Consider the following 24,767-nt stretch of genomic DNA (forward strand, 5'->3'; position numbering starts at 1 on the left):
TCATCATTTCGGCCATTACCTTGGTAAAGACCCGGGGTGCCGTGGACAATCCAAACGGCAGCGTCTGAAACTGATAGTGACAGTTCTGCACCACGAACCTGAGGTACCCTTAGTGAGAAGGGCAAATTTGGGACATAGAGGTAAGCATCCCTGATGTCCCGGGACACTATATAGTCCCCTTCTTCCTGGTTCGTTATCACTGCTCTGAGTGACTCCATCTTGATTTGAACCTTTGTAAGTGTTCAAAAAAAAATTTTTAGAATAAGTCTCACCTAGCCTTCTGGCTTCAGTACCACAATATAGTGTGGAATAATACCCCTTTTCTTGTAGTAGGAGGGGTAAATTAATTATCACCTGCTGGGAATACAGCTTGTGAATTTTTTCCCATACTGCCTCCTTGTCGGAGGGAGACCTTGGTAAAGCAGACTTCAGGAGCCTGCGAAGGGGAAACGTCTCGACATTCCAATCTGTACCCCTGGGATACTACTTGTAGGATCCAGGGGTCCTGTACGGTCTCAGCGCCATGCTGAGAACTTGTCAGAAGCGGTGGAACGCTTCTGTTCCTGGGAATGGGCTGCCTGCTGCAGTCTTCTTCCCTTTCCTCTATCCCTGGGCAGATATGATCTTATAGGGACGAGAGGACTGAGGCTGAAAAGACGGTGTCTTTTTCTGCAGAGATGTGACTTAGGGTAAAAAACGGTGGATTTTCCAGCAGTTGCCGTGGCCACCAGGTCCGATGGACCGACCCCAAATAACTCCTCTTCCTTTATACGGCAATACACCTTTGTGCCGTTTGGAATCTGCATCACCTGACCACTGTCGTGTCCATAACATCTTCTGGCAGCTATGGACATCGCATTTACTCTTGATGCCAGAGTGCAAATATCCCTCTGTGCATCTCGCATATATAGAAATGCATCCTTTAAATGCTCTATAGTCAATAAAATACTGTCCCTGTCAAGGGTATCAATATTTTTAGTCAGGGAATCCGACCAAGCCAACCCAGCTCTGCACATCCAGGCTGAGGCAATCGCTGGTCGCAGTATAACACCAGTATGTGTGTATATACTTTTTATGATATTTTCCAGCCTCCTGTCAGCTGGTCCTTGAGGACGGCCCTATCTATAGACTGTACCGCCACTTGTTTTGATAAGCGTGTGAGCGCCTTATCCACCTTAAGGGGTGTTTCCCAACGCGCCCTAACTTCTGGCGGGAAAGGGTATACCGCCCATAATTTTCTATCGGGGGGAACCCACGCATCATCACACACTTTATTTAATTTATCTGATTCAGGAAAAACTATGGTAGTTTTTTCACATCCCACATAATACCCTCTTTTGTGGTACTTGTAGTATCAGAAATATGTAACACCTCCTTCATTGCCTTTAACGTGTGGCCCTAATAAGGAATACGTTTGTTTATTCACCGTCGACACTGGATTCAGTGTCCCTGTCTGTGTCTGTGTCGACCGACTAAAGTAAACGGGCGTTTTAAAACCCCTGACGGTGTTTTTGAGACGTCTGGACCGGTACTAATTGTTTGTCGGCCGTCTCATGTCGTCAACCGACCTTGCAGCGTGTTGACATTATCACGTAATTTCCTAAATAAGCCATCCATTCCGGTGTCGACTCCCTAGAGAGTGACATCACCATTACAGGCAATTGCTCCGCCTCCTCACCAAAATCGTCCTCCTACATGTCGACACACACGTACCGACACACAGCACACACACAGGGAATGCTCTGATAGAGGACAGGACCCACTAGCCCTTTGGAGAGACAGAGGGAGAGTTTGCCAGCACACACCAAAAACGCTATAATTATATAGGGACAACCTTATATAAGTGTTTTCCCTTATAGCATCTTAATATATAAGCATATCGCCAAATTAGTGCCCCCCCTCTCTGTTTTAACCCTGTTTCTGTAGTGCAGTGCAGGGGAGAGCCTGGGAGCCTTCCCTCCAGCCTTTCTGTGAGGGAAAATGGCGCTGTGTGCTGAGGAGATAGGCCCCGCCCCTTTTTCGGCGGCCTCGTCTCCCGCTCTTAACGGATTCTGGCAGGGGTTAAATATCTCCATATAGCCTCCGGAGGCTATATGTGAGGTATTTTTAGCCAAAATAGGTATTCATTTGCCTCCCAGGGCGCCCCCCTCCCAGCGCCCTGCACCCTCAGTGACTGCCGTGTGAAGTGTGCTGAGAGGAAAATGGCGCACAGCTGCAGTGCTGTGCGCTACCTTTAGAAGACTGAGGAGTCTTCTGCCGCCGATTCTGGACCTCTTCTTACTTCAGCATCTGCAAGGGGGCCGCGGCAAGGCTCCGGTGACCATCCAGGCTGTACCTGTGATCGTCCCTCTGGAGCTAATGTCCAGTAGCCAAGAAGCCAATCCATCCTGCACGCAGGTGAGTTCACTTCTTCTCCCCTAAGTCCCTCGTTGCAGTGATCCTGTTGCCAGCAGGACTCACTGTAAAATAAAAAACCTAAGCTAAACTTTTCTAAGCAGCTCTTTAGGAGAGCCACCTAGATTGCACCCTTCTCGGCCGGGCACAAAAATCTAACTGGCTTGGAGGAGGGTCATAGGGGGAGGAGCCAGTGCACACCACCTGATCGGAAAGCTTTACTTTTGTGCCCTGTCTCCTGCGGAGCCGCTATTCCCCATGGTCCTTTCAGGAACCCCAGCATCCACTAGGACGATAGAGAAACTACATTTAGATCCCAAGGTGCCACTGGAGGCACAAAAGGAGGCTGTATATACAGTACCCCTTTCACAAACGTCTGAACTTCAGGGACTGAAGCTAGTTCTTTTTGGAAGAAAATTGACAGGGCCGAAATTTGAACCTTAATGGACCCCCATTTCAGGCCCATAGACACTCCTCTTTGCAGGAAATGTAGCAATCGACCTAGTTGAAAATTCCTCCGTCGGGGCCTTACTGGCCTCGCACCACGCAACATATTTTCGCCAAATGCGGTGATAATGTTTTGCGGTTATATCTTTCCTGGCTTTGATCAGGATAGGAATGACTTCATCCGGAATGCCTTTCTCCTTCAGGATCCGGCGTTCAACCGCCATGCCGTCAAACGCAGTCGCGGTAAGTCTTGGAACAGACAGGGTCCTTGCTGGAGCAGGTCCCTTCTTAGAGGTAGAGGCCACGGATCCTCCGTGAGCATCTCTTGAAGTTCCGGTTACCAAGTCCTTCTTGGCCAATCCGGAGCCCGAATATAGTGCTTACTCCTCTTCATCTTATAATTCTCAGTACCTTGGGTATGAGAGGCAGAGGAGGGAACACATACACCGACTGGTACACCCACGGTGTTACCAGAGCGTCTACAGCTATTGCCGGAGGGTCCCTTGACCCGGCGCAATACTTGTCGAGTTTTATAAACATGTGGAAGACTTCTGGGTGAAGTCCCCACTTGCTGACAGTGCTATCACATGATTTTCCGCCCAGCGAAGAATCCTTGCAGCTTCTGCCATTGCCCTCCTGGTTCTTGCGTCACCCTGTCTGTTTACGTGGGTGACTGCCGTGATGTTGTCCGAATGGATCAACTCCGGGTGACCTTGAAGCAGAGGTCTTGCTGAGCTTAGAGCATTGTAAATGGCCCTTAGCTTCAGGATATTTATGTGAAGTGATGTCTCCAGGCTTGACCATAAGCTCTGGAAATTCCTTCCCTGTGTGACTGCTCCCCAGCCTCGCAGGCTGGCATCCGTGGTCACCAGGACCCAGTCCTGAATGTCGAATCTGCGGCCCTCTAGAAGATGAGCACTCTGCAACCACCACAGGAGAGACACCCTTGTGCTTGGTGACAGGGTTATCCGCTGATGCATCTGAAGATGCGACCCGGACCATTTGTCCAGCAGGTCCCGCTGGAAAGTTCTTGCGTGGAATCTGCCGAATGGGATTGCTTCGTAGGAAGCCACCATTTTTCCCAGAACCCTTTCATTGATGTACTGAGACTTGGCTCGGTTATAGGAGGTTCCCGACTAGCTCGGATAACTCCCTGGCTTTCTCCTCCGGGAGAAACACCTTTTTCTGGACTGTGTCCAGGATCATCCCTAGGAACAGACGAGTCGTCAGAATCAGCTGCGATTTTGGAATATTGAGAATCCAATCGTGCTGCCGCAACACTACCTGAGATAGTGCTACACCGACCTCCAACTGTTCCCTGGATCTTACCCTTATCAGGGAATCGTCCAAGTAAGGGATAACTAAAATTCCCTTCCTTCGAAGGAGTATCATCATTTCGGCCATTACCTTGGTAAAGACCCGGGGTGCCGTGGACCATCCATACGGCAGCGTCTGAAACTGATAGTGACAGTTCTGTACCATAAACCTGAGGTACCCTTGGTGAGAAAGGTAAATTGGGACATGAAGGTAAGCATCCTTGATGTCCCGAGACATCATGTAGTCCCCTTCTTCCAGGTTCGCAATCACTGCTCTGAGTGACTCAATCTTGAATTTGAACCTCCGTATGTAAGTGTTCAAGATTTTAGATTTAGAATCGGTCTCACCGAGCCGTCCGGCTTCGGTACCACAACAGTGTGGAATAATACCCCGTTACCTGTTGCAGGAGGGGTACCTTGATTATCACCTGCTGGGAATACAGCTTGTGAATGGCTTCCAAAACTGCCTCCCTGTCAGAAGGAGACATCGGTAAAGCCGACTTTAGGAAACGGCGAGGGGGAGACGTCTCGAATTCCAATTTGTACCCCTGAGATATCACCTGAAGGATCCAGGGGTCTACTTGCGAGTGAGCCCACTGCGCGCTGAAATTCATTGAGACGGGCCCCCACCGTGCCTGATTCTGCTTGTAAAGCCCCAGCGTCATACTGAGGGCTTGGCAGAGGCAGGAGAGGGCTTCTGTTCCTGGGAACTGGCTGATTTCTGCAGCCTTTTTCCTCTCCCTCTGTCACGGGGCAGAAATGAGGAACCTTTTGCCCGCTTGCCCACGAAAAGACTGCGCCTGATAATACGACGTCTTCTTATGTTGAGAGGCGACCTGGGGTACAAACGTGGATTTCCCAGCTGTTGCCGTGGCCACCAGGTCTGAAAGACCGACCCCAAATAACTCCTCCCCTTAATAAGGCAATACTTCCAAATGCCGTTTGGAATCCGCATCACCTGACCACTGTCGTATCCATAACCCTCTACTGGCAGAAATGGACAACGCACTTAGACTTGATGCCAGTCGGCAAATATTCCGCTGTGCATCACGCATATATAGAAATGCATCTTTTAAATGCTCTATAGGCAATAATATACTGTCCCTATCTAGGGTATCAATATTTTCAGTCAGGGAATCCGACCACGCCAACCCAGCACTGCACATCCAGGCTGAGGCGATTGCTGGTCGCAGTATAACACCAGTATGTGTGTAAATACATTTTAGGATACCCTCCTGCTTTCTATCAGCAGGATCCTTAAGGGCGGCCATCTCAGGAGAGGGTAGAGCCCTTGTTCTTACAAGCGTGTGAGCGCTTTATCCACCCTAGGGGGTGTTTCCCAACGCACCCTAACCTCTGGCGGGAAAGGATATAATGCCAATAACATTTTAGAAATTATCAGTTGTTATCGGGGGAAACCCACGCATCATCACACACCTCATTTAATTTCTCAGATTCAGGAAAACTACAGGTAGTTTTTCCTCACCGAACATAATACCCCTTTTTGGTGGTACTCGTATTATCAGAAATGTGTAAAACATTTTTCATTGCCTCAATCATGTAACGTGTGGCCCTACTGGAAGTCACATTTGTCTCTTCACCGTCGACACTGGAGTCAGTATCCGTGTCGGCGTCTATATCTGCCATCTGAGGTAACGGGCGCTTTAGAGCCCCTGACGGCCTATGAGACGTCTGGACAGGCACAAGCTGAGTAGCCGGCTGTCTCATGTCAACCACTGTCTTTTATACAGAGCTGACACTGTCACGTAATTCCTTCCAACAGTTCATCCACTCAGGTGTCGACCCCCTAGGGGGTGACATCACTATTACAGGCAATCTGCTCCGTCTCCACATCATTTTTCTCCTCATACATGTCGACACAAACGTACCGACACACAGCACACACACAGGGAATGCTCTGATAGAGGACAGGACCCCACTAGCCCTTTGGGGAGACAGAGGGAGAGTTTGCCAGCACACACCAGAGCGCTATATATATATACACAGGGATAACCTTATATAAGTGTTTTTCCCCTTATAGCTGCTGTATTTTTAATACTGCGCGTAATTAGTGCCCCCCTCTCTTTTTTAACCCTTTCTGTAGTGTAGTGACTGCAGGGGAGAGCCAGGGAGCTTCCCTCCAACGGAGCTGTGAGGGAAAATGGCGCCAGTGTGCTGAGGAGATAAGGCCGCCGAGAAGGGGGCGGAGCCTATCTCCCGTTTTTCTGTGTATTCTGGCAGGGGTTAAATTCATCCATACAGCCCAGGAGCTATATGTGATGCATTTTTTTTGCCATCCAAGGTGTTTTTATTGCGTCTCAGGGCGCCCCCCCCCCCAGCGCCCTGCACCCTCAGTGACCGGAGTGTGAAGTGTGCTGAGAGCAATGGCGCACAGCTGCAGTGCTGTGCGCTACCTTGTTGAAGACAGGACGTCTTCTGACGCCGATTTTCCGGACCTCTTCTGTCTTCTGGCTCTGTAAGGGGGCCGGCGGCGCGGCTCTGGGACCTATCCATGGCTGGGCCTGTGATCGGTCCCTCTGGAGCTAATGTCCAGTAGCCTAAGAAGCCCAATCCACTCTGCACGCAGGTGAGTTCGCTTCTTCTCCCCTTAGTCCCTCGATGCAGTGAGCCTGTTGCCAGCAGGTCTCACTGAACATAAAAAACCTAAAACTAAACTTTTCACTAAGCAGCTCAGGAGAGCCACCTAGTGTGCACCCTTCTCGTTTGGGCACAAAAATCTAACTGAGGCTTGGAGGAGGGTCATAGGGGGAGGAGCCAGTGCACACCAGGTAGTTCTAAAGCTTTACTTTTGTGCCCAGTCTCCTGCGGAGCCGCTATTCCCCATGGTCCTTACGGAGTCCCCAGCATCCACTAGGACGTCAGAGAAAAATGCATAGAAGCGTGGCCCTGCTGACACTGTCCGCTTCCTTCTTCTACAGCTGCGGTCTAGGTCACGGCATGCTGTGGTCGGCACGGGGTGAAGGTCCCAGCGTATGCAGTTCTTTGTCTTGGAGTAACACCTAGCAGTGCAGTATTATATCATGTGGCACAAGCATTTGTTTGCTAGTACATATGGTAGAATGATTTAGGTCTACTTTGGAATAAAACAACTCTTTGCACAGATCTGTATGGTCCTGTGAATCCCGGGTGTTATTAGGGGGAACTGCAGTCAGAATTTCCCCAGGACTTTTATTTCTTCAACGTCACTGGAGAGTGATATTGGGGACAATTTGGTTTCGCTTAGGAAGGACGTCTGCTCTGCAGGCATATGGCAGGTTGCCTATGGTAACTCTAGCGCACTGTTAGAGATAGGTATATATTTAATGTATTTGTTTAAATTTGTGATAGTGTTATTGCTTTCATTTTTCTTTGCATGTGGCTATGTAGTGGGTAATTCCACTACACCTTTTATTACTAATGTGCCGCCTATATAGCCCACCCTCTTGTTGTTTTGTCATTGACCTCAAGTTAGGATTAAAGTTTAAATTGTGTATGGAAGTCTATTGCTCCTGACAGTGCAGTTAGGGCTGAAACACACTACACGGTTTTTGCCGGCCGGGAACAAGCCGGACGGCTTTTTCCCGTGCCGGCATTGTAGTTAACAGTGTGAGGGCTAGGGTCCCTTCACACTGCACGGCCCCGGCCCGGCTGCCGGGTTGCAGCCGGGTCTCACCACTGGAGGGTCCGGCGGCCGGGCGGCCGCCGGGCCGTCCTTGGAGCCAGTAAACCATGTGTGTGAAGGGGAGCTTTCACACACACACACACACACACAACGGTTTCTTCTGCAGCCGTGTCTGATGCTGCGCATGCGCACAGCATCACACACGGCTCAAAGCCGTCCTGTGTGATAGACACTGCCGGTTTCTCCCGGATGGCAAAAAGCCGGACAAAGTTTGTCCGGCTTTTTGCCATCCGGGAAAAACCGGAGTGTGTGTGTTTCAGCCCTTAGACTGCTATCAGATGCTCTTATAACAGAATTCTATGTGACGTGTGTATTTGTTTTTAAAAATTGAATCTTTCCCTTCTCTTTTTTAGATATGTATTCATCAAAAGGGACCTGTCCGGCTTCATACTTGAAGATCTTAAGCGAAGAAAACCTGTTAAAGAAATCAGGCTAGCAAAAAAAGCGGTTCTCAGACAAGCTGACAAACGATCTCCCCAACAATGAACCCGTATGTTTACGGAAAGGAATGCAATCCATAACCAACTACAAGAAAACATTGAAGTCCACCACCATGTACGAAGACCAAGCAGACAAGCTGAATCACTTTTATTGCCGGTTCGCAAAAGTAGTCCCCTGCGACCCAAACAATTACCTCTACGATGCCCCAAACATCTACAGCCAACTCCAGGCACTGCAAGTCGCCCAAGAGGTGGAGGCACTGTTCAAAAGGGCCAATCCCAGGAAAGCTCAGAGTCCTGACGGAGTGTCACCATCTGCCCTGAGAACACGTGTCCGGGTCAGCTGGCCCCCACATTCACCAAGATCTTCAACAAATCGCTGGAGCTACAGAAAGTCACTTCTGACCGCAAAAGGTCCACTATCGTCCCGGTCCCCAAGAAACCCTCTGTCACGAACCTCAACAACTACAGGCCAATAGCACTGACGTCTGTGGTCATGAAAATGTTCGAGCGTCTGGTTTTGAGTCACCTGAAAACTGTGACTGGCACCCAACTGGACCCCCTAGAGTTTGCCTATCGCTCGAATCGCTGTGTTGAGGATGCAGTCAACCTGGGCCTGCACTACATTCTACAGCACCTAGACATTCCCGGTACCTACGCAAGGGTCCCGTTTGTCAATTTCAGCTCAGCCTTCAATACAAATCGTCCCCAGCATCCTCCACTCCAAAATTACTTCGCCCAGGGGTCCCAGAAGCTACCTGTTCCTGGATAGTAGACTTCCTGACAGATACGACACAGGTGGTGAAAGCGGGGGAATTCACCACTCAAGTGCAGTCCATTAGTACAGGAACCTCAGGGCTGTGTACTCTCACCCCTGCTCTTCTCCCTGTACACAAACGACTGCACCTCAGAGGCGCAATCAGTAAAGATCATCAAAATCACCGACGACACCACCGTCATCGGCCTCAAGGATGGGGACGAATTGGCCTATAGACAGGAAGCAGACAGGTTGGGCCCAGTGGTGCAGCCACAACAACCTTGAGCTCAACCCCCTCAAAACTGTCGAGAGGATAGTGGACTTCAGGAAGAAGTCAGCTAGTGCACCTCCGCTAACGATTGCTGACAGTGTGGTATTGCTGGTGGACTCCTTCAAGTTCCTAGGGACCACAACCATCCGGGACCTTAAATGGGGTTCCAATGCCGACGCCACTGTCGGGAAAGCGCAGCAGAGGTTGTTCTTCCTCAGGCAACTAAGGAAGTTCAACATCCCATAGAAGCTTCTGCTCCACGATTGTGGAGTCGGTACTGTGCTCCTCGATACTGGTATGGTACAGCTCCGCCAGTGCTATGGACAGCTGGCAGGCTCCAAAAGGTGGTCAGAACTGCAGAGAAGATAGGGGCTGACCTTTGCTCAATCCAGGACCTGTACCTGTCCAGAACTAAAAAGCAGGCAATGAAGATAGTAAAGGACCAGCTACACCCCGGCCACAGCATGTTTAACTTGCTTCCTCCAGGCAGGCACAGAAGCCTTAAAAATTTCTTTCCCCAAGCGATCAGCCTGCTGAACTCCTGAACATTGACTGACTAGACGTACAAGTAACTCAACTGCGTCCCTACGGTATACCTATCTATATGACTTTACTCCACCCCCCCTTACCCCCCCCTCTTATCTGTTACCCACTTGGCTGTTGCATAGCAAACCGAATCCAAATTCCTAGTATACACATGTATACCTGGCCAATAAAGCAGATTCAGTACAGTGCAGAATAAGTAGTCCATAGCAGTGTTTCCCAACTCCAGCCCTCAGGGACCTGCACAGTGCATGTTTTACAGATCTCCTTGGTGGTGTACAGGTGTATGCATTACTAGCCCAATTATTTATAGGTCCACAGGTGGTGCCAATTATTACACTTGAGACTGTGGAGATCTGTACAACATGCACATATAGGGTTCCCCAAGGAACTGGTGGTGGGAAGCACTGCTCTATATGATGAACTATTTGCACTCTATTACATCTGGTGCCCTCAAGTCACACACCAGACTCTGCAAATTGGTCCGATCCCATAATGTTATTCAGAATCAAACATGTTTCTCGCATATGATGTATGTGGAAGATGCTCAGTCATGTTTTATGTCAGGACTTTTCAATATGTAGCCCTCCAGCTGTTGTGGAACTACACATTCCAGTATGACCTGACAGTTCTGCTATGAGGGCATGCTAAAATGGTGGCAAGCCATGCTGGGACAGCTGGAGGGTCACATGTTGAATACCCCTGATTTATGTGATTACTTTCTATGCCTACAGATCAACAGACCATTGCAATGCTCACATTTACATAAGCCTTTAGCTCACTTGCATCTAAAATATTCAAACCTCGCACAGATTTTTGCATCAGATACACTACAAGATAGCCCATCTCTGCAACACCAACTGCTATGAGAGCCTCACATGGACACTTATTCAATTAGCCACAGGGTTTACCCTGCGGATAACTACCGCACCTGCTTGATCCAATTAGCAGGGATTAACGTGTGAGAATTCTGAGGGGGCAAAAGAAAAGCACAATCAGGGGTTCATGTGCAGGAAAAACCCATCGATTTCTCAGCGCACACGGAATTAGAGCGTTTCCGCATTGTAATCCACAATTTTAGGCGTGGGAAAAAAATAAGATTTTACTCACCAGTAAATCTATTTCTCGTAGTCCGTAGTGGATGCTGGGACTCCGTAAGGACCATGGGGAATAGCGGCTCCGCAGGAGACTGGGCACAACTAAGAAAGCTTTAGGACTAACTGGTGTGCACTGGCTCCTCCCACTATGACCCTCCTCCAGACCTCAGTTAGGATACTGTGCCCGGAAGAGCTGACACAATAAGGAAGGATTTTGAATCCCGGGTAAGACTCATACCAGCCACACCAATCACACCGTATAACTCATGATATTATACCCAGTTAACAGTATGAACATAACAGAGCCTCTCAACAGATGGCTCAACAATAACCCTTTAGGTAACAATAACTATATACAAGCATTGCAGACAGTCCGCACTTGGGACGGGCGCCCAGCATCCACTACGGACTACGAGAAATAGATTTACCGGTGAGTAAAATCTTATTTTCTCCAACGTCCTAAGTGGATGCTGGGACTCCGTAAGGACCATGGGGATTATACCAAAGCTCCCAAACGGGCGGGAGAGTGCGGATGACTCTGCAGCACCGAATGAGAGAACTCAAGGTCCTCCTCAGCCAGGGTATCAAATTTGTAGAATTTTGCAAACGTGTTTGCCCCTGACCAAGTGGCTGCTCGGCAAAGTTGTAAAGCCGAGACCCCTCGGGTAGCCGCCCAAGAAGAGCCCACCTTCCTCGTGGAATGGGCTTTTACTGATTTAGGCTGCGGCAGGCCAGCCGCAGAATGCGCAAGCTGAATTGTGCTACAAATCCAGCGAGCAAGTCTGCTTCGAAGCAGGAGCACCCAGTTTGTTGGGTGCATACAGGATAAATAGCGAGTCAGTCTTCCTGATTCCAGCCGTCCTGGAAATATACATTTTCAAGGCCCTGACTACGTCCAGTAACTTGGAGTCCTCCAAGTCCCTAGTAGCCGCAGGCACAATAATAGGTTGGTTCAAGTGAAAAGCTGATACCACCTTAGGGAGAAACTGGGGACGAGTCCTCAATTCTGCCCTATCCATATGGAAAATCAGATAAGGGCTTTTACATGACAAAGCCGCCAATTCTGATACACGCCTGGCCGAAGCCAAGGCCAACAACATGACCACTTTCCACGTGAGATACTTCAAATCCATGGTCTTAAGTGGCTCAAACCAATGTGACTTTAGGAAATCCAACACCACGTTGAGATCCCAAGGTGCCACTGGAGGCACAAAAGGGGGCTGAATATGCAGCACTCCCTTAACAAAAGTTTGAACTTCAGGTAGTGAAGCCAGTTCTTTCTGGAAGAAAATCGACAGAGCCGAAATCTGGACCTTAATGGAACCCAATTTTAGGCCCATAGTCACCCCTGACTGTAGAAAGTGCAGGAAACGACCCAGCTGAAATTCTTCCGTTGGGGCCTTCCTGGCCTCACACCACGCAACATATTTTCGCCATATGCGGTGATAATGGTTTGCGGTTACTTCTTTCCTAGCTTTAATCAGCGTAGGAATGACTTCCTCCGGAATGCCCTTTTCCTTCAGGATCCGGTGTTCAACCGCCATACCGTCAAACGCAGTCGCGGTAAGTCTTGGAACAGACAGGGCCCCTGCTGCAGCAGGTCCTGTCTGAGCGGCAGAGGCCATGGGTCCTCTGACATCATTTCTTGAAGTTCCGGGTACCAAGCTCTTCTTGGCCAATCCGGAACAATGAGTATAGTTCTTACTCCTCTTCTCCTTATTATCCTCAGTACCTTTGGTATGAGAGGAAGAGGAGGGAACACATAAACCGACCGGTACACCCACGGTGTCATTAGAGCGTCCACAGCTATCGCCTGCGGGTCTCTTGACCTGGCGCAATACTTTTCTAGCTTTTTGTTTAGGCGGGACGCCATCATGTCCACCTGTGGCCTTTCCCAACGGTTTACAATCATTTGGAAGACTTCTGGATGAAGTCCCCACTCTCCCGGGTGGAGGTCGTGCCTGCTGAGGAAGTCTGCTTCCCAGTTGTCCACTCCCGGAATGAACACTGCTGACAGTGCTAACACGTGATTTTCCGCCCATCGGAGAATCCTTGTGGCTTCTGCCATCGCCGTCCTGCTTCTCGTGCCGCCCTGTCGGTTTACATGGGCGACCGCCGTGATGTTGTCTGACTGGATCAGTACCGGCTGGTTTTGAAGCAGGGGTTTTGCCTGACTTAGGGCATTGTAAATGGCCCTTCGTTCCAGAACATTTATGTGTAGGGAAGTCTCCTGACTTGACCATAGTCCTTGGAAGTTTCTTCCCTGTGTGACTGCCCCCCAGCCTCGAAGGCTGGCATCCGTGGTCACCAGGACCCAGTCCTGTATGCCGAATCTGCGGCCCTCTCTGAGATTAGCACTCTGCAGCCACCACAGCAGAGACACCCTGGTCCGTGGAGACAGGGTTATCAGCCGATGCATTTGAAGATGCGATCCGGACCATTGGTCCAACAGGTCCCACTGAAAGGTTCTGGCATGGAACCTGCCGAATGGAATTGCTTCGTAGGAAGCTACCATCTTTCCCAGGACTCGCGTGCAGTGACGCACCGACACCTGTTTTGGTTTCAGGAGGCCTCTGACTAGAGATGACAGCTCCTTGGCTTTTTCCTCTGGGAGAAACTTTTTTCTGGACTGTGTCCAGAATCATCCCCAGGAACAGTAGACGTGTCGCAGGAACGAGCTGTGACTTTGGAATGTTTAGAATCCAGCCGTGCTGTTGTAGCACTTCCCGAGATAGTGCTACCCCGACCAACAACTGCTCTCTGGACCTCGCCTTTATCAGGAGATCGTCCAAGTATGGGATAATTAAAACTCCCTTTTTTCGAAGGAGTATCATCATTTCGGCCATTACCTTGGTAAATACCCTCGGTGCCGTGGACAGGCCGAACGGCAACGTCTGGAATTGGTAATGACAATCCTGTACCACAAATCTGAGGTACTCCTGGTGAGGATGGTAAATGGGGACATGCAGGTAAGCATCCTTGATGTCCAGTGATACCATGTAATCCCCCTCTTCCAGGCTTGCAATAACCGCCCTGAGCGATTCCATCTTGAACTTGAATATTTTTTATATATGTGTTCAAGGATTTCAAATTTAAAATGGGTCTCACCGAACCGTCCGGTTTCGGTACCACAAACATTGTGGAATAGTAACGCCGTCCTTGTTGAAGTAGGGGCACCTTGACTATCACCTGCTGGGAATACAGCTTGTGAATTGCCTCTATCACAGCCTCCCTGCCTGAGGGAGTTGTTGGCAAGGCAGATTTGAGGAAACGGCGGGGGGGAAATGTCTCGAATTCCAGCCTGTACCCCTGAGATACCACTTGAAGGATCCAGGGATCTACTTGTGAGCGAGCCCACTGATTGCTGAAGTTTTTGAGACGGGCCCCCACCGTACCTGGCTCCGCCTGTTGAGCCCCAGCGTCATGCGGCGGACTTAGAAGAAGAAGTGGGGGAGGACTTTTGTTCCTGGGAACTGGCTGTATGCTGCAGCTTTTTTCCCCTACCTCTGCCTCTGGGCAGAAAGGACGCGCCTCTACCCCGCCTGCTCTTTTGGGGACGAAAGGACTGTACCTGATAATACGGTACTTTCTTTGGTTGTGAGGGGACATGTGGTAAAAATGCTGACTTCCCAGCCGTTGCTGTGGACACTAGGTCTGAAAGACCATCCCCTAACAACTCCTCACCCTTATAAGGCAAAACTTCCATGTGCCTTTTAGAATCTGCATCACCTGTCCACTGCCGAGTCCATAACCCTCTCCTGGCAGAAATGGACAGTGCACTTATTTTAGATGCCAGCCGGCAAATATCCCTCTGTGCATCTCTCATGTATAAGACAGCGTCTTTAATATGCTCTATGTTTAGTAATATAGTGTCCCTGTCTAGGGTGTCAATGTTTTCTGACAGGGGATCTGACCATGCAGCAGCAGCACTGCACATCCATGCTGAAGCAACAGCTGGTCTCAGTATAATACCAGTGTGTGTATATATAGCCTTCAGGAGAGCCTCCTGCTTCCTATCAGCAGGCTCCTTCAGGGCGGCTTCCTATCAGCAGGCTCCTTCAGGGCGGCTTCCTATCAGCAGGCTCCTTCAGGGCCACCTTTTTTGATAAGCGTGTAAGCGCTTTATCCACCTTAGGGGGTGTTTCCCAATGTGACCTATCCTCTGGCGGGAAAGGGTACGCCATTAGTAACTTTTTAGAAATTACCAATTTTTTATCTGGGCAAGCCCACGCTACTTCACACACTTCATTTAATTCTTCAGAAGGGGGAAAAACTACTGGGAGTTTTTTCTCTCCAAACATAATACCCTTTTTTGTGGTACCTGGGGTCACATCAGAAATGTGTAAAACATTTTTCATTGCCTCTATCATGTACCGAGTGGCCCTACTGGACATAACATTAGTCTCTTCGTCGTCGACACTGGTATCAGTATCCGTGTCAACATCTGTGTCTGCCATCTGAGGTAGCGGGCGTTTTAGAGCCCCTGATGGCCTTTGAGACGTCTGGGCAGGCACGAGCTGAGAAGCCGGCTGTCCCGCATTTGGCATGTCATCAAATTTTTTATGTAAGGAGTCGACACTTTCACGTAATTCCTTCCACAAGTCCATCCACTCAGGTGTCTGCCCCGCAGGGGGTGACAACACATTTTCAGGCATTTGCTCCGCCTGCACATAAGTCTCCTCATCAAACATGTCGACACAGCCGTACCGACACACCGCACACACACAGGGAATGCTCAGACAGGAGACAGGACCCCACAAAGCCCTTTGGGGAGACAGAGAGAGAGTATGCCAGCACACACCAGAGCGCTATATAATACAGGGATTAACTAAATTATATCCCCTTATAGCTGCTATATATGTATATTGTGCCTAAATTTAGTGCCCCCCCCTCTCTTTTTTACCCTTCTGTAGTGTAGACTGCAGGGGAGAGCCAGGGAGCTTCCTTCCAGCGGAGCTGTGAGGGAGAAATGGCGCCAGTGTGCTGAGGGAGATAGCTCCGTCCCTTTTTCGGCTGACTTTTCTCCCGCTTTTTTATGGATTCTGGCAGGGGTATTTATCACATATATAGCCTCTGGGGCTATATATTGTGATGATTTTGCCAGGCAAGGTGTTTATATTGCTGCCCAGGGCGCCGCCCCCCCCCCCCCCCCAGCGCCCTGCACCCATCAGTGACCGCAGTATGAGGTGTGCAAGAGGAGCAATGGCGCACAGCTGCAGTGCTGTGCGCTACCTTGTTGAAGACAGGAGTCTTCTGCAGCCGATTTTCCGGATCACTTCTTGCTTCTGGCTCTGTAAGGGGGCCGGCGGCGCGGCTCCGGGACCGAACATCAATGGCCGGTTCCATGCGGTCGATCCCTCTGGAGCTAATGGTGTCCAGTAGCCTAAGAAGCCCAAGCTACCACCAGTTAGGTAGGTTCGCTTCTTCTCCCCTTAGTCCCTCGCTGCAGTGAGTCTGTTGCCAGCAGATCTCACTGTAAAATAAAAAACCTAAAATATACTTTCTCTCTAGGAGCTCAGGAGAGCCCCTAGTGTGCATCCAGCTCAGCCGGGCACAAGATTCTAACTGAGGTCTGGAGGAGGGTCATAGTGGGAGGAGCCAGTGCACACCAGTTAGTCCTAAAGCTTTCTTAGTTGTGCCCAGTCTCCTGCGGAGCCGCTATTTCCCATGGTCCTTACGGAGTCCCAGCATCCACTTAGGACGTTAGAGAAAGGTTATTAAATTGAATAGCCTTTGCCCACGCTAAGCAGTAATTAGCCATGGCTAATTGAATATGCACATAAGTAACTGATATGGTCTGATCATAAGCTTAAAAATGACACATTCCTGCTCCTTTCTGTAGGACCGATGCAGAGTATAGCCTAGGTCATAGCAGCTGAAATCCTAATATGCATTTGATTAAATAAAATAATCCAGGAGTAGAAAATTTAATATGATGGAACAGGTTATGGGCTAAAGTCTCATATTTGTATTCCTAATAGCCATATAAAAGCACCGACAAATCTTCCCTCAAACACCGACACATTAAAGCAGTAAATGCTCTAAAGTCTATAATGTAAATTAGTGAAAATCTATTTTAGTAAAGCACACCGGCAGACAGGTGATTAGGTAGGGATCAAGAATCAGCCATACGGAGCCTAAAAACACACACACACACACACACACACACACACACACACACAGAAGGGCTAAATCGTGTATATGCCACGCATAACCCCCCCCCCCCTCCTCAAATACCTTGGTTCTTTCGTGTGTGTCCTTGTTGGCCGACAGACTTCAAATTGGAACAGAGATCTAATGAAGACCATATTTTCCTCTCTGTGTAATCACACATGCTCTCAACGCCTCAGGATGAATTTAATAAACAAAGGCAGCTTTAATAATTCAGGCTCTCACCCACAGCAGCCGACGCGCCTGTCAGAAGCACTCTGTGGAGTAGGCGGTAAATTCCCTTTGCTTCTCACAGGCTTTGCATGTGTTTATAACGGATCTGGCTGGCTGCTGAACACAATCTTCAGTGAATCGTCAATGTAGGAACTTAGTAAACACACATCAGAAAATCAGCCTCTATACCAGGAACGGCTGCAGCAGGTTTGATGCAGATATTATGTGCGCATTCTACCTACGTTTATAGGTTTTCCTGTAAAAATACAGCAATGTATAATCGGAGATCTAGGATTAGGTGAAAAGAATCCAAGTCAAGCAAATTAAAATCAGTATAACCTTCAATTAACACAGCGTTGTCTCCAGCACGATTACTATGGGGCTAAAGTATGAGAACGGGACATCTGACAAGAAGGATGCCAAGTGTCATCAGAAGCCATGATAAATGAGGTTGCCAAGCGTCTAATTGATGCACATTTATTCAGCGCCGTTTACATAATACACATTATTGATGAGAATGAGAGAATAGCTTTGTATAATGAGCAGTGTCAGAAGTTATGAAAGACCAGGCTGCCTGTAAATGGTATAAGATAGTCACACCGCAGACAGTGACATCAAAACTGGGCAGGCAAGTTTTAATTGCCCGTCCAGTTGTGATGTCTGGCCAACATATCGAGCGGGTGATTGTTTATAGCTTACCAAATCAGTCAGCGGGTAGGTCAGTCAAGGTGAGTACCCATCATAAAGCAACACAAATAAATTACTATGTTTATAGAAGACTTGGCTAATAAAAAAAAACACATAAAAACTAAAAGCATAAGTAAAATACCTAACAAAAAACACCACTGTATTTAATGAAAGTAGCAAAACAAAATAAAATATACGAGGCAAGTATTAAAATAGTTATCAGACGATGGAAAAGTGCTTTAATAAATCCATTAGGCGTCAGCACCATCATTTGTCCAGTTTTTCTATACAAAGATACCAAATGCTGCATTAATAAAGAATATGTAAGCTTCAGAATTCCTGGGGACAAAGTCTATCTGATGCTTCCCATCTATAGCCATAATTCCTGTTCAATAATAATGCACCAACGTGGATCTGGCTTTGAATTAGTCCCGATCAGAGATTTTAAAGCAGCGGTGAATAGCCGCTGTGGCAGGAGGCTGAGGGGCTGGGAACATGCCAGCAGCTCAGAGCGCTGGACATGCTCCCTCAGGCGAAAACGGGAGACGTGGTTTGCACCCCCCCCCAAACAAAGTCAGGACCCCTTTACCGGGCAGGTGCCGGGAGGTCCCGCCTCTAGGGATGGTCATTGGTGTGTTTGGTCATCAATGGTCACTAACTATGCTATGGGAAACAAGCGATGGTTTCACTCATCAATGGTAATCCCTGTTATTTTAGTGATGACCCACAGGTCAATCACAGCCTGGTGCAGGGCTTTGCGGGTGTCAGGGATGGAGCTATGCTCCAAATCCCGGCACCTTGCAAAAAAAAAAGTTAATAAAAAAATAATTTACGTTGTGCCATCGATTGACGGAAACCATCTGGTTCTCTCCCATCGGTAGTAAAAGCATTCAACATTGCCCATAATCCATCAATGGTCAGTTGTCATCCCTACCCGTCTTCCCCCTTTACCGATGTTGGGAGGCATGCAAATGTACCACACAGGCCACACAATAAGAGACCTCTTTGATACAGAGATATCGCTGTATCAGAATATGCCATGATTCTGAAACAGAAGGTACTGCATGATTGTCGATTCTGGTTAATGAGTAGGACACCTCCAGCCAACTATATAACTGGATGGGGAGTGAAAGGGGGGTGGGGGGATTAGAGGGAAAGTACACAGAATGTTGCAGTGGAAAATCAAGGACAAATGTGACCCATCACTGTCCACACACAGAACAAAAACCAAACACAATTTACTAAAAAGCAAAAAAATTGTACAGGTCAGCAATATGGAAACTTGACCAAATTATTTTACCTATAACTGGTTAATACTTTCCATGACAAAGGGCCTGATTCAGTGCAGGGCAACGTGTCACCATGATGTTCAACTGAACACATAGTAGCCCATTATGGTTACTCAACATCACAAGTTTTTCTTGAGTCTCTGTATGAGGGGGTGAGAAAAGACTTGCAATATTGCAGGCCACCATTTGTGTTCCAGAACGGCACATTGCGCCCATCGCATTTAACTGAATTGCCCCTAAAGTATCGAACTGAACAAGCATGTAAAAATATATGGAGTTATTTTGTCAAAAATTACAAATTCCGCTAAAGAAAAAAAAGAAATAATCTTATTTACATAGCACTCTTTCTCCAACAGTACTCAAGGCACTTAAGGAACATGTTCTGGGCAATGGGTTTCTGAAAAACTTCCACCTACAACTCCAGTGTGTCCCTGTATGGGTACATAAGAGTATTGGAGAAACATATCCACCTCACTAACATTCAGAACACACTGAGAAAGGATAAAGAAAGGAAAGTGTGACCTCGGGCTGTGTCTGTCATCACCAAGTGATAGCTGGCTGTGTGGTGAGATAGAGGCTTCATCTGCTCAGCGTGAGTGACTTGTAGTGAAGCGTTCTCCTCATAGGATATATAATCTATACAGACTACCAGCCAGGCAACAGCAGCTGCAAACACCTCACATCTGGCACACTGCATGGTGCCACGCACAACACATTAAATATGGGAATGGCAAAGGAGGGGGCAGTGGGATTGAACCATGGCCTATGTCAGGAATTTCTTCTCTTTTCTTTTTCCATTTTCCAAAGAGGATTTCTAGAGTCTGGATCTAAATCACTAGCATCTGACGGGATAAAGAGCAGGCATGCCTGTCGCCAGGATTTCAGGGGAACATACAGTGACAGAACACAATCCACAAAAACTGCGCAAATGGAAAAACAGCATTTGAGCCACAGATGGTTTGCAGGCACGTGGATTATCTACACACTGAGATTTCTGCTCTATAAACACATACCAAGTTAATAAAAAAAAGTCAGGACTAGGATTATATCCTGTCCATATGTATATGGCAAGTTCTAAAGTGATCCTATGGCGAGCATACACTCATTGCATTTGGCACATACTGATGAGTATAGTGCATGGCATGCACAAGATGTAGGTGGGTATGGGGTTGGGGGGGGAGAGGTCTGTCAACTCTTGTATAGTTATTACTTTAGGATGTATGAAGTCCATCTGTGACTTGTAACACAGGGATAATATATATATATATATATATAATACAGGAAATCCCACTTTCGTGGGAAAAGATAGCACTCTCCAGACTATATTAAATAAAGTCAAAAGATAATTTAATGAAAAGAGTAGTCTCACAGTTCATATGTGGAATCAAACGATATCCATTAGTGTCCAACGTTTCGGTCCCCAGCGGGGGCCTTTTTCAAGGAAAAATAGTAATCAGCAGTGGCAGCAGTTCAACTTCTAATCAGCATGCAGGGAAACTGATTAGAAGTTGAACTGCTGCCACTGCTGATTACTATTTTTCCTTGAAAAAGGCCCCCGCTGGGGACCGAAACGTTGGACACTAATGGATATCGTTTGATTCCACATATGAACTGTGAGACTACTCTTTTCATTAAATTATCTTTTGACTTTATTTAATATAGTCTGGAGAGTGCTATCTTTTCCCACGAAAGTGGGATTTCCTGTATTGTACTATGGGCCCAGTTCCTTCTGTGACTGGATCCTGATAGGCACCCTAGCAGTTGACATTATTATTGTGAGAGTGCAAGACCTTCCCATGTATATATATATATATATATATATATATATATATATATATATATATATATATATATTTATTTTACAATACATACACTGTCCAGACTATTATAGCCCCCTCATCAAACACTTTGGGGGGAAAAAAAAAAAAAAACAACATTTGGAGGAAAAACCACAAAATCACAGACTACAGTATTTTAGTAGCTTTACTCAAAATATGTTTGAGCAAGTGAGGACCACATGCAGGATTTTGGGGTTGTTTTCATTATTAATGTTAATGTGCAGCCCTCCTCAGGGTAGGAAGCCTTTGAAGTATGTCGGGTTGCTCATCACTGGTGAAATTTCCACTACACGTCTAATAGTTTTCCTAAGCACATATATGTTGTGCTACAACGAAATTAATGCTTGAATGAGGTTTCTTTTTCTGACATGGAACGCCTTAAAATGTAAAATTTCTCTAGCATCCAACCTGGGAAACGCAGTTAAGGGCCCCATACACTAGGGCATAGGTTCTCAAACTCGGTCCTCAGGACCCCACACAGTGCATGTTTTGTAGGTAACCCAGCAGGTGCACAGGTGTATTAATTACTCACTGACACATTTCAAAAGGTCCACATGTGGAGCTAATTATTTCACTTGCAATTCTGTGAGGAGATCTGCAAAACACGCACTGTGTGGGGTCCTGAGGACCGAGTTTGAGAACCTGTGCACTAGGGCAATATTGCATGTTTTCGTGCAATTGCAACAAGTTCCTGAGATGGATAGCATGAAAAATTTCAAATTGCATGTACTTTTCTTGCGATTGCGCGCTCCTGTGTGTCACCCATCGCAATTGCAGATCACACGTGCTGCACGTGGGATTAATCTCAATTGCATGGAAATAGGTTTAACAACATTAGATTACCAAAGATAAATCGCATGTAAAAATACACTCAAATATGAAATCGCAATTGCAGGCCTCCCGGGAAGTTCCCGACCGGATTGCTGGAAAACTGCATGGAAGTCATTGCTGAGATACATCTCCCTAGTGTACGGGGTCCTTATCTCTAGGTACAGAGACTGGGCACTTTGAGAAGGCACTTCGAGTTAAATGAACTAAATAAATAAACTGAGCAGAGTTTGATTTTAAGTGAAGCAATCAATGTTATATTTTTTTCGTTTAGGCCAGTGGTTCACAAACTTTTTGGAACCACAGCACTCTAGAGCAGGGGTGGGGAACCTTTGGCCCTCCAGCTGTTGTTGAACTACACATACCAGCATGCCTTTCTACAGTTTTGCTATTTATCCATGCTAAAACTGTTGCAGAGTATGCTGGGATGTGTAGTTCAACAACAGCTGGAGAGCCGCAGGTTCCCCACCCCTGCTCTAGAGTATCAGACTTCTTCATGGCACTCCTAGGCCCAGGGGTGGATTAAGATATAGATTATCTCTCTCTCTATCTATCTCTATCTATCCATCTAGATCGTGAATACCTTCCAACATGACCCATTCAAGGAGGGACAAAGATGCTCTGCTCCTGGGCTTGCCTAATAATACAGTGCAGTATTCACAGCGCTTCACTTTTTCCACATTTTGTTATGTTACAGCATTATTCCAAAATTGAATAAATTCATTTTTTTCCCTCCAAATTCTACACAATACCCCATAATGACAACATGAAAAAAGTTGAGATTTTTGCAAATTTATTAAAAATAAAAAAACGAAGAAGTCACATGTACATAAGTATTCACAGCCTTTGCCATGAAGCTCAAATTTGAGCTCAGGCACATCCTGGTTCCACTGATCATCCTTGAGATGTCCCTAAAATTTAATTGGAGTTTACCTGTGGTAAATTCAGTTGATTGGACATGATTTGGAGAGGCACACACCTGTCTATATAAGGTCCCACACTTGACAGTGCATGTCTGAGCACAAACCATGCAATAAGTCAAAGGACTTGTCTGTAGACCTCCGAGACAGGATTGTCTTGAGGCACAAATCTGGGGAAGGGTACAGAAAAATATCTGCTGCTTTGAAGGTTCCAATGAGCACACTGGCCTCCATCATCCGTAAATGGAAGAAGTTCGGAACCACCAGAACTCTTCCTAGAGCTGGTCGTCCATCCAAGCTGAGCAATCGGGGGAGATGGGCCCTAGTCAGGGAGGTGACCAAGAACCCGATGGTCACTCAGTCAGAGCTACAGCATTCCTCTGTGGAGAGAGGAGAAACTTCCAGAAGGACAACAATCTCTACAGCAATCCACCAATCAGGCCTGTATGGAAGAGTGGCCAGATGAAAGTCATTCCGACCATGAGAATCAAAATTCTCTGGTCTGATGAGACAAAGATTGAACTCTTTGGCGTGAATGCCAGGCATGTTTGGAGGAAACCAGGCACCGCTCATCACAAGGCCAATACCATCCCTACAGTGAAGCATGGTGGTGGCAGCATCATGCTGTGGGGATGTTTTTCAGCAGCAAAAACTGGGAGACTTGTCAGGATAGGAGACATCAAGGATGAAAACCTGCTCCAGAGCGCTCTTGACCTCAGACTGGGGCGACGGTTCATTTTTCAGAAGGACAACTACCCTAAGCACACAGCCAAGATATCAAAAGGAGTGGCTTCAGGGTAACTCTGTGAATGTCCTTGAGTGACCCAGCCAGAGCACAGACTTGAATCCGATTGAACATCTCTGGAGAGGTTTGAAAATGTCTGTGCACCGACTCTTCCCATCCAACCTGATGGAGCTTGAGAGGTACTGCAAAGAGGAATGGGTGAAACTGCCCAAAGATAGGTGTGCCAAGCTTGCGGCATCATATTCAAAAAGATTTGAGGCTGTAATTGCTGCCAAAGGTGCATCAATAAAATATTTAGCAAATGCTGTGAATACTTCAGTACATGTGATCTTAGTTTTTTATTTTTAATACATTTGCAAAGATCTCAAAAACACTTTTCACATTGTCATTATGGGGTATTGTGTGTAGAATTTTAAGGGGGGGAATTAAATTTCAGTTTGGAATAAGGCTGAACATAACAAAATGTGGAAAAAGTGAAGCGCTGTGAATACACTGTATATGATTGGCGTCACCTGTGTTAATCTATTTAATTGACAAGAAAGATATTTCAACACAGAAGAAGAGGAGATTCTTTGATCCCTGGGTCACTTATAGCTCTCATCCCCTCCTATACCTCCTCAGGTCGGGAAGCTCCATTGGTGGGTTATGAAACCTGCTCCTTCTCTGCCTGCACTGCAAACTGTCCTGATCGCATTCTGGATACGGCACAAGAGGGAAAGTGAATGATGCTAGAGTGCACAGGCCAGGGGGCTCCACGGTACAGTAACCCCTGTGCGCCCCCCTCTTTAATCTGGCTATACCTAGGCAAAGAATTTCTTGTTGTGGATTCAAACCAAAAAAAATTACATTTTATACTTTGGCAAAACGATGTGGCCCTGCAGGTGGGGCAGATGTAACATGTGCAGAGATTAAGGATGGAGAGGGGTGCATCCAAACTCATATCTAAACTGCAGTGTAAAAATAAAGCTGTCCAGCGCACATGAACTACGTGTAAAAGCAGCCCCTATTTACCCTGCATGCTTGTTTTTGCAAATGTGCTTGTCCCGGATACAAAGTTACTTCCTTTTTGGGCTTTGCTCCCACCTCAGAATCAGTCCCCATCAGGCACATAAGATTATAATATGATAGT

The 24,767-nt window shown here is 47.3% G+C and overlaps 1 protein-coding gene across 4 annotated transcripts in view; it reads right to left on the reverse strand.

The window, feature by feature from the left end:
• The window catches only part of GLCE (glucuronic acid epimerase), a 204,766-nt gene that overhangs the window by 141,496 nt on the left and 38,503 nt on the right, over positions 1-24,767 (reverse strand). Inside the window, exon 1 of one of the 4 annotated variants that reach the window (XM_063925523.1) lies at positions 17,185-17,554. The exons of the other annotated variants lie outside the window; for them this stretch is intronic. Within the exon in view, the coding sequence (XP_063781593.1) occupies positions 17,185-17,255 (71 nt within the window). The 5' untranslated portion in view covers positions 17,256-17,554. Of the gene's footprint in view, positions 1-17,184; positions 17,555-24,767 lie in introns of those variants that run through there. 4 annotated transcript variants of the gene reach the window in all.

The sequence above is a fragment of the Pseudophryne corroboree genome, chromosome 6 (assembly GCF_028390025.1).
Source record: "Pseudophryne corroboree isolate aPseCor3 chromosome 6, aPseCor3.hap2, whole genome shotgun sequence".
Lineage (NCBI taxonomy): Eukaryota > Metazoa > Chordata > Amphibia > Anura > Myobatrachidae > Pseudophryne > Pseudophryne corroboree.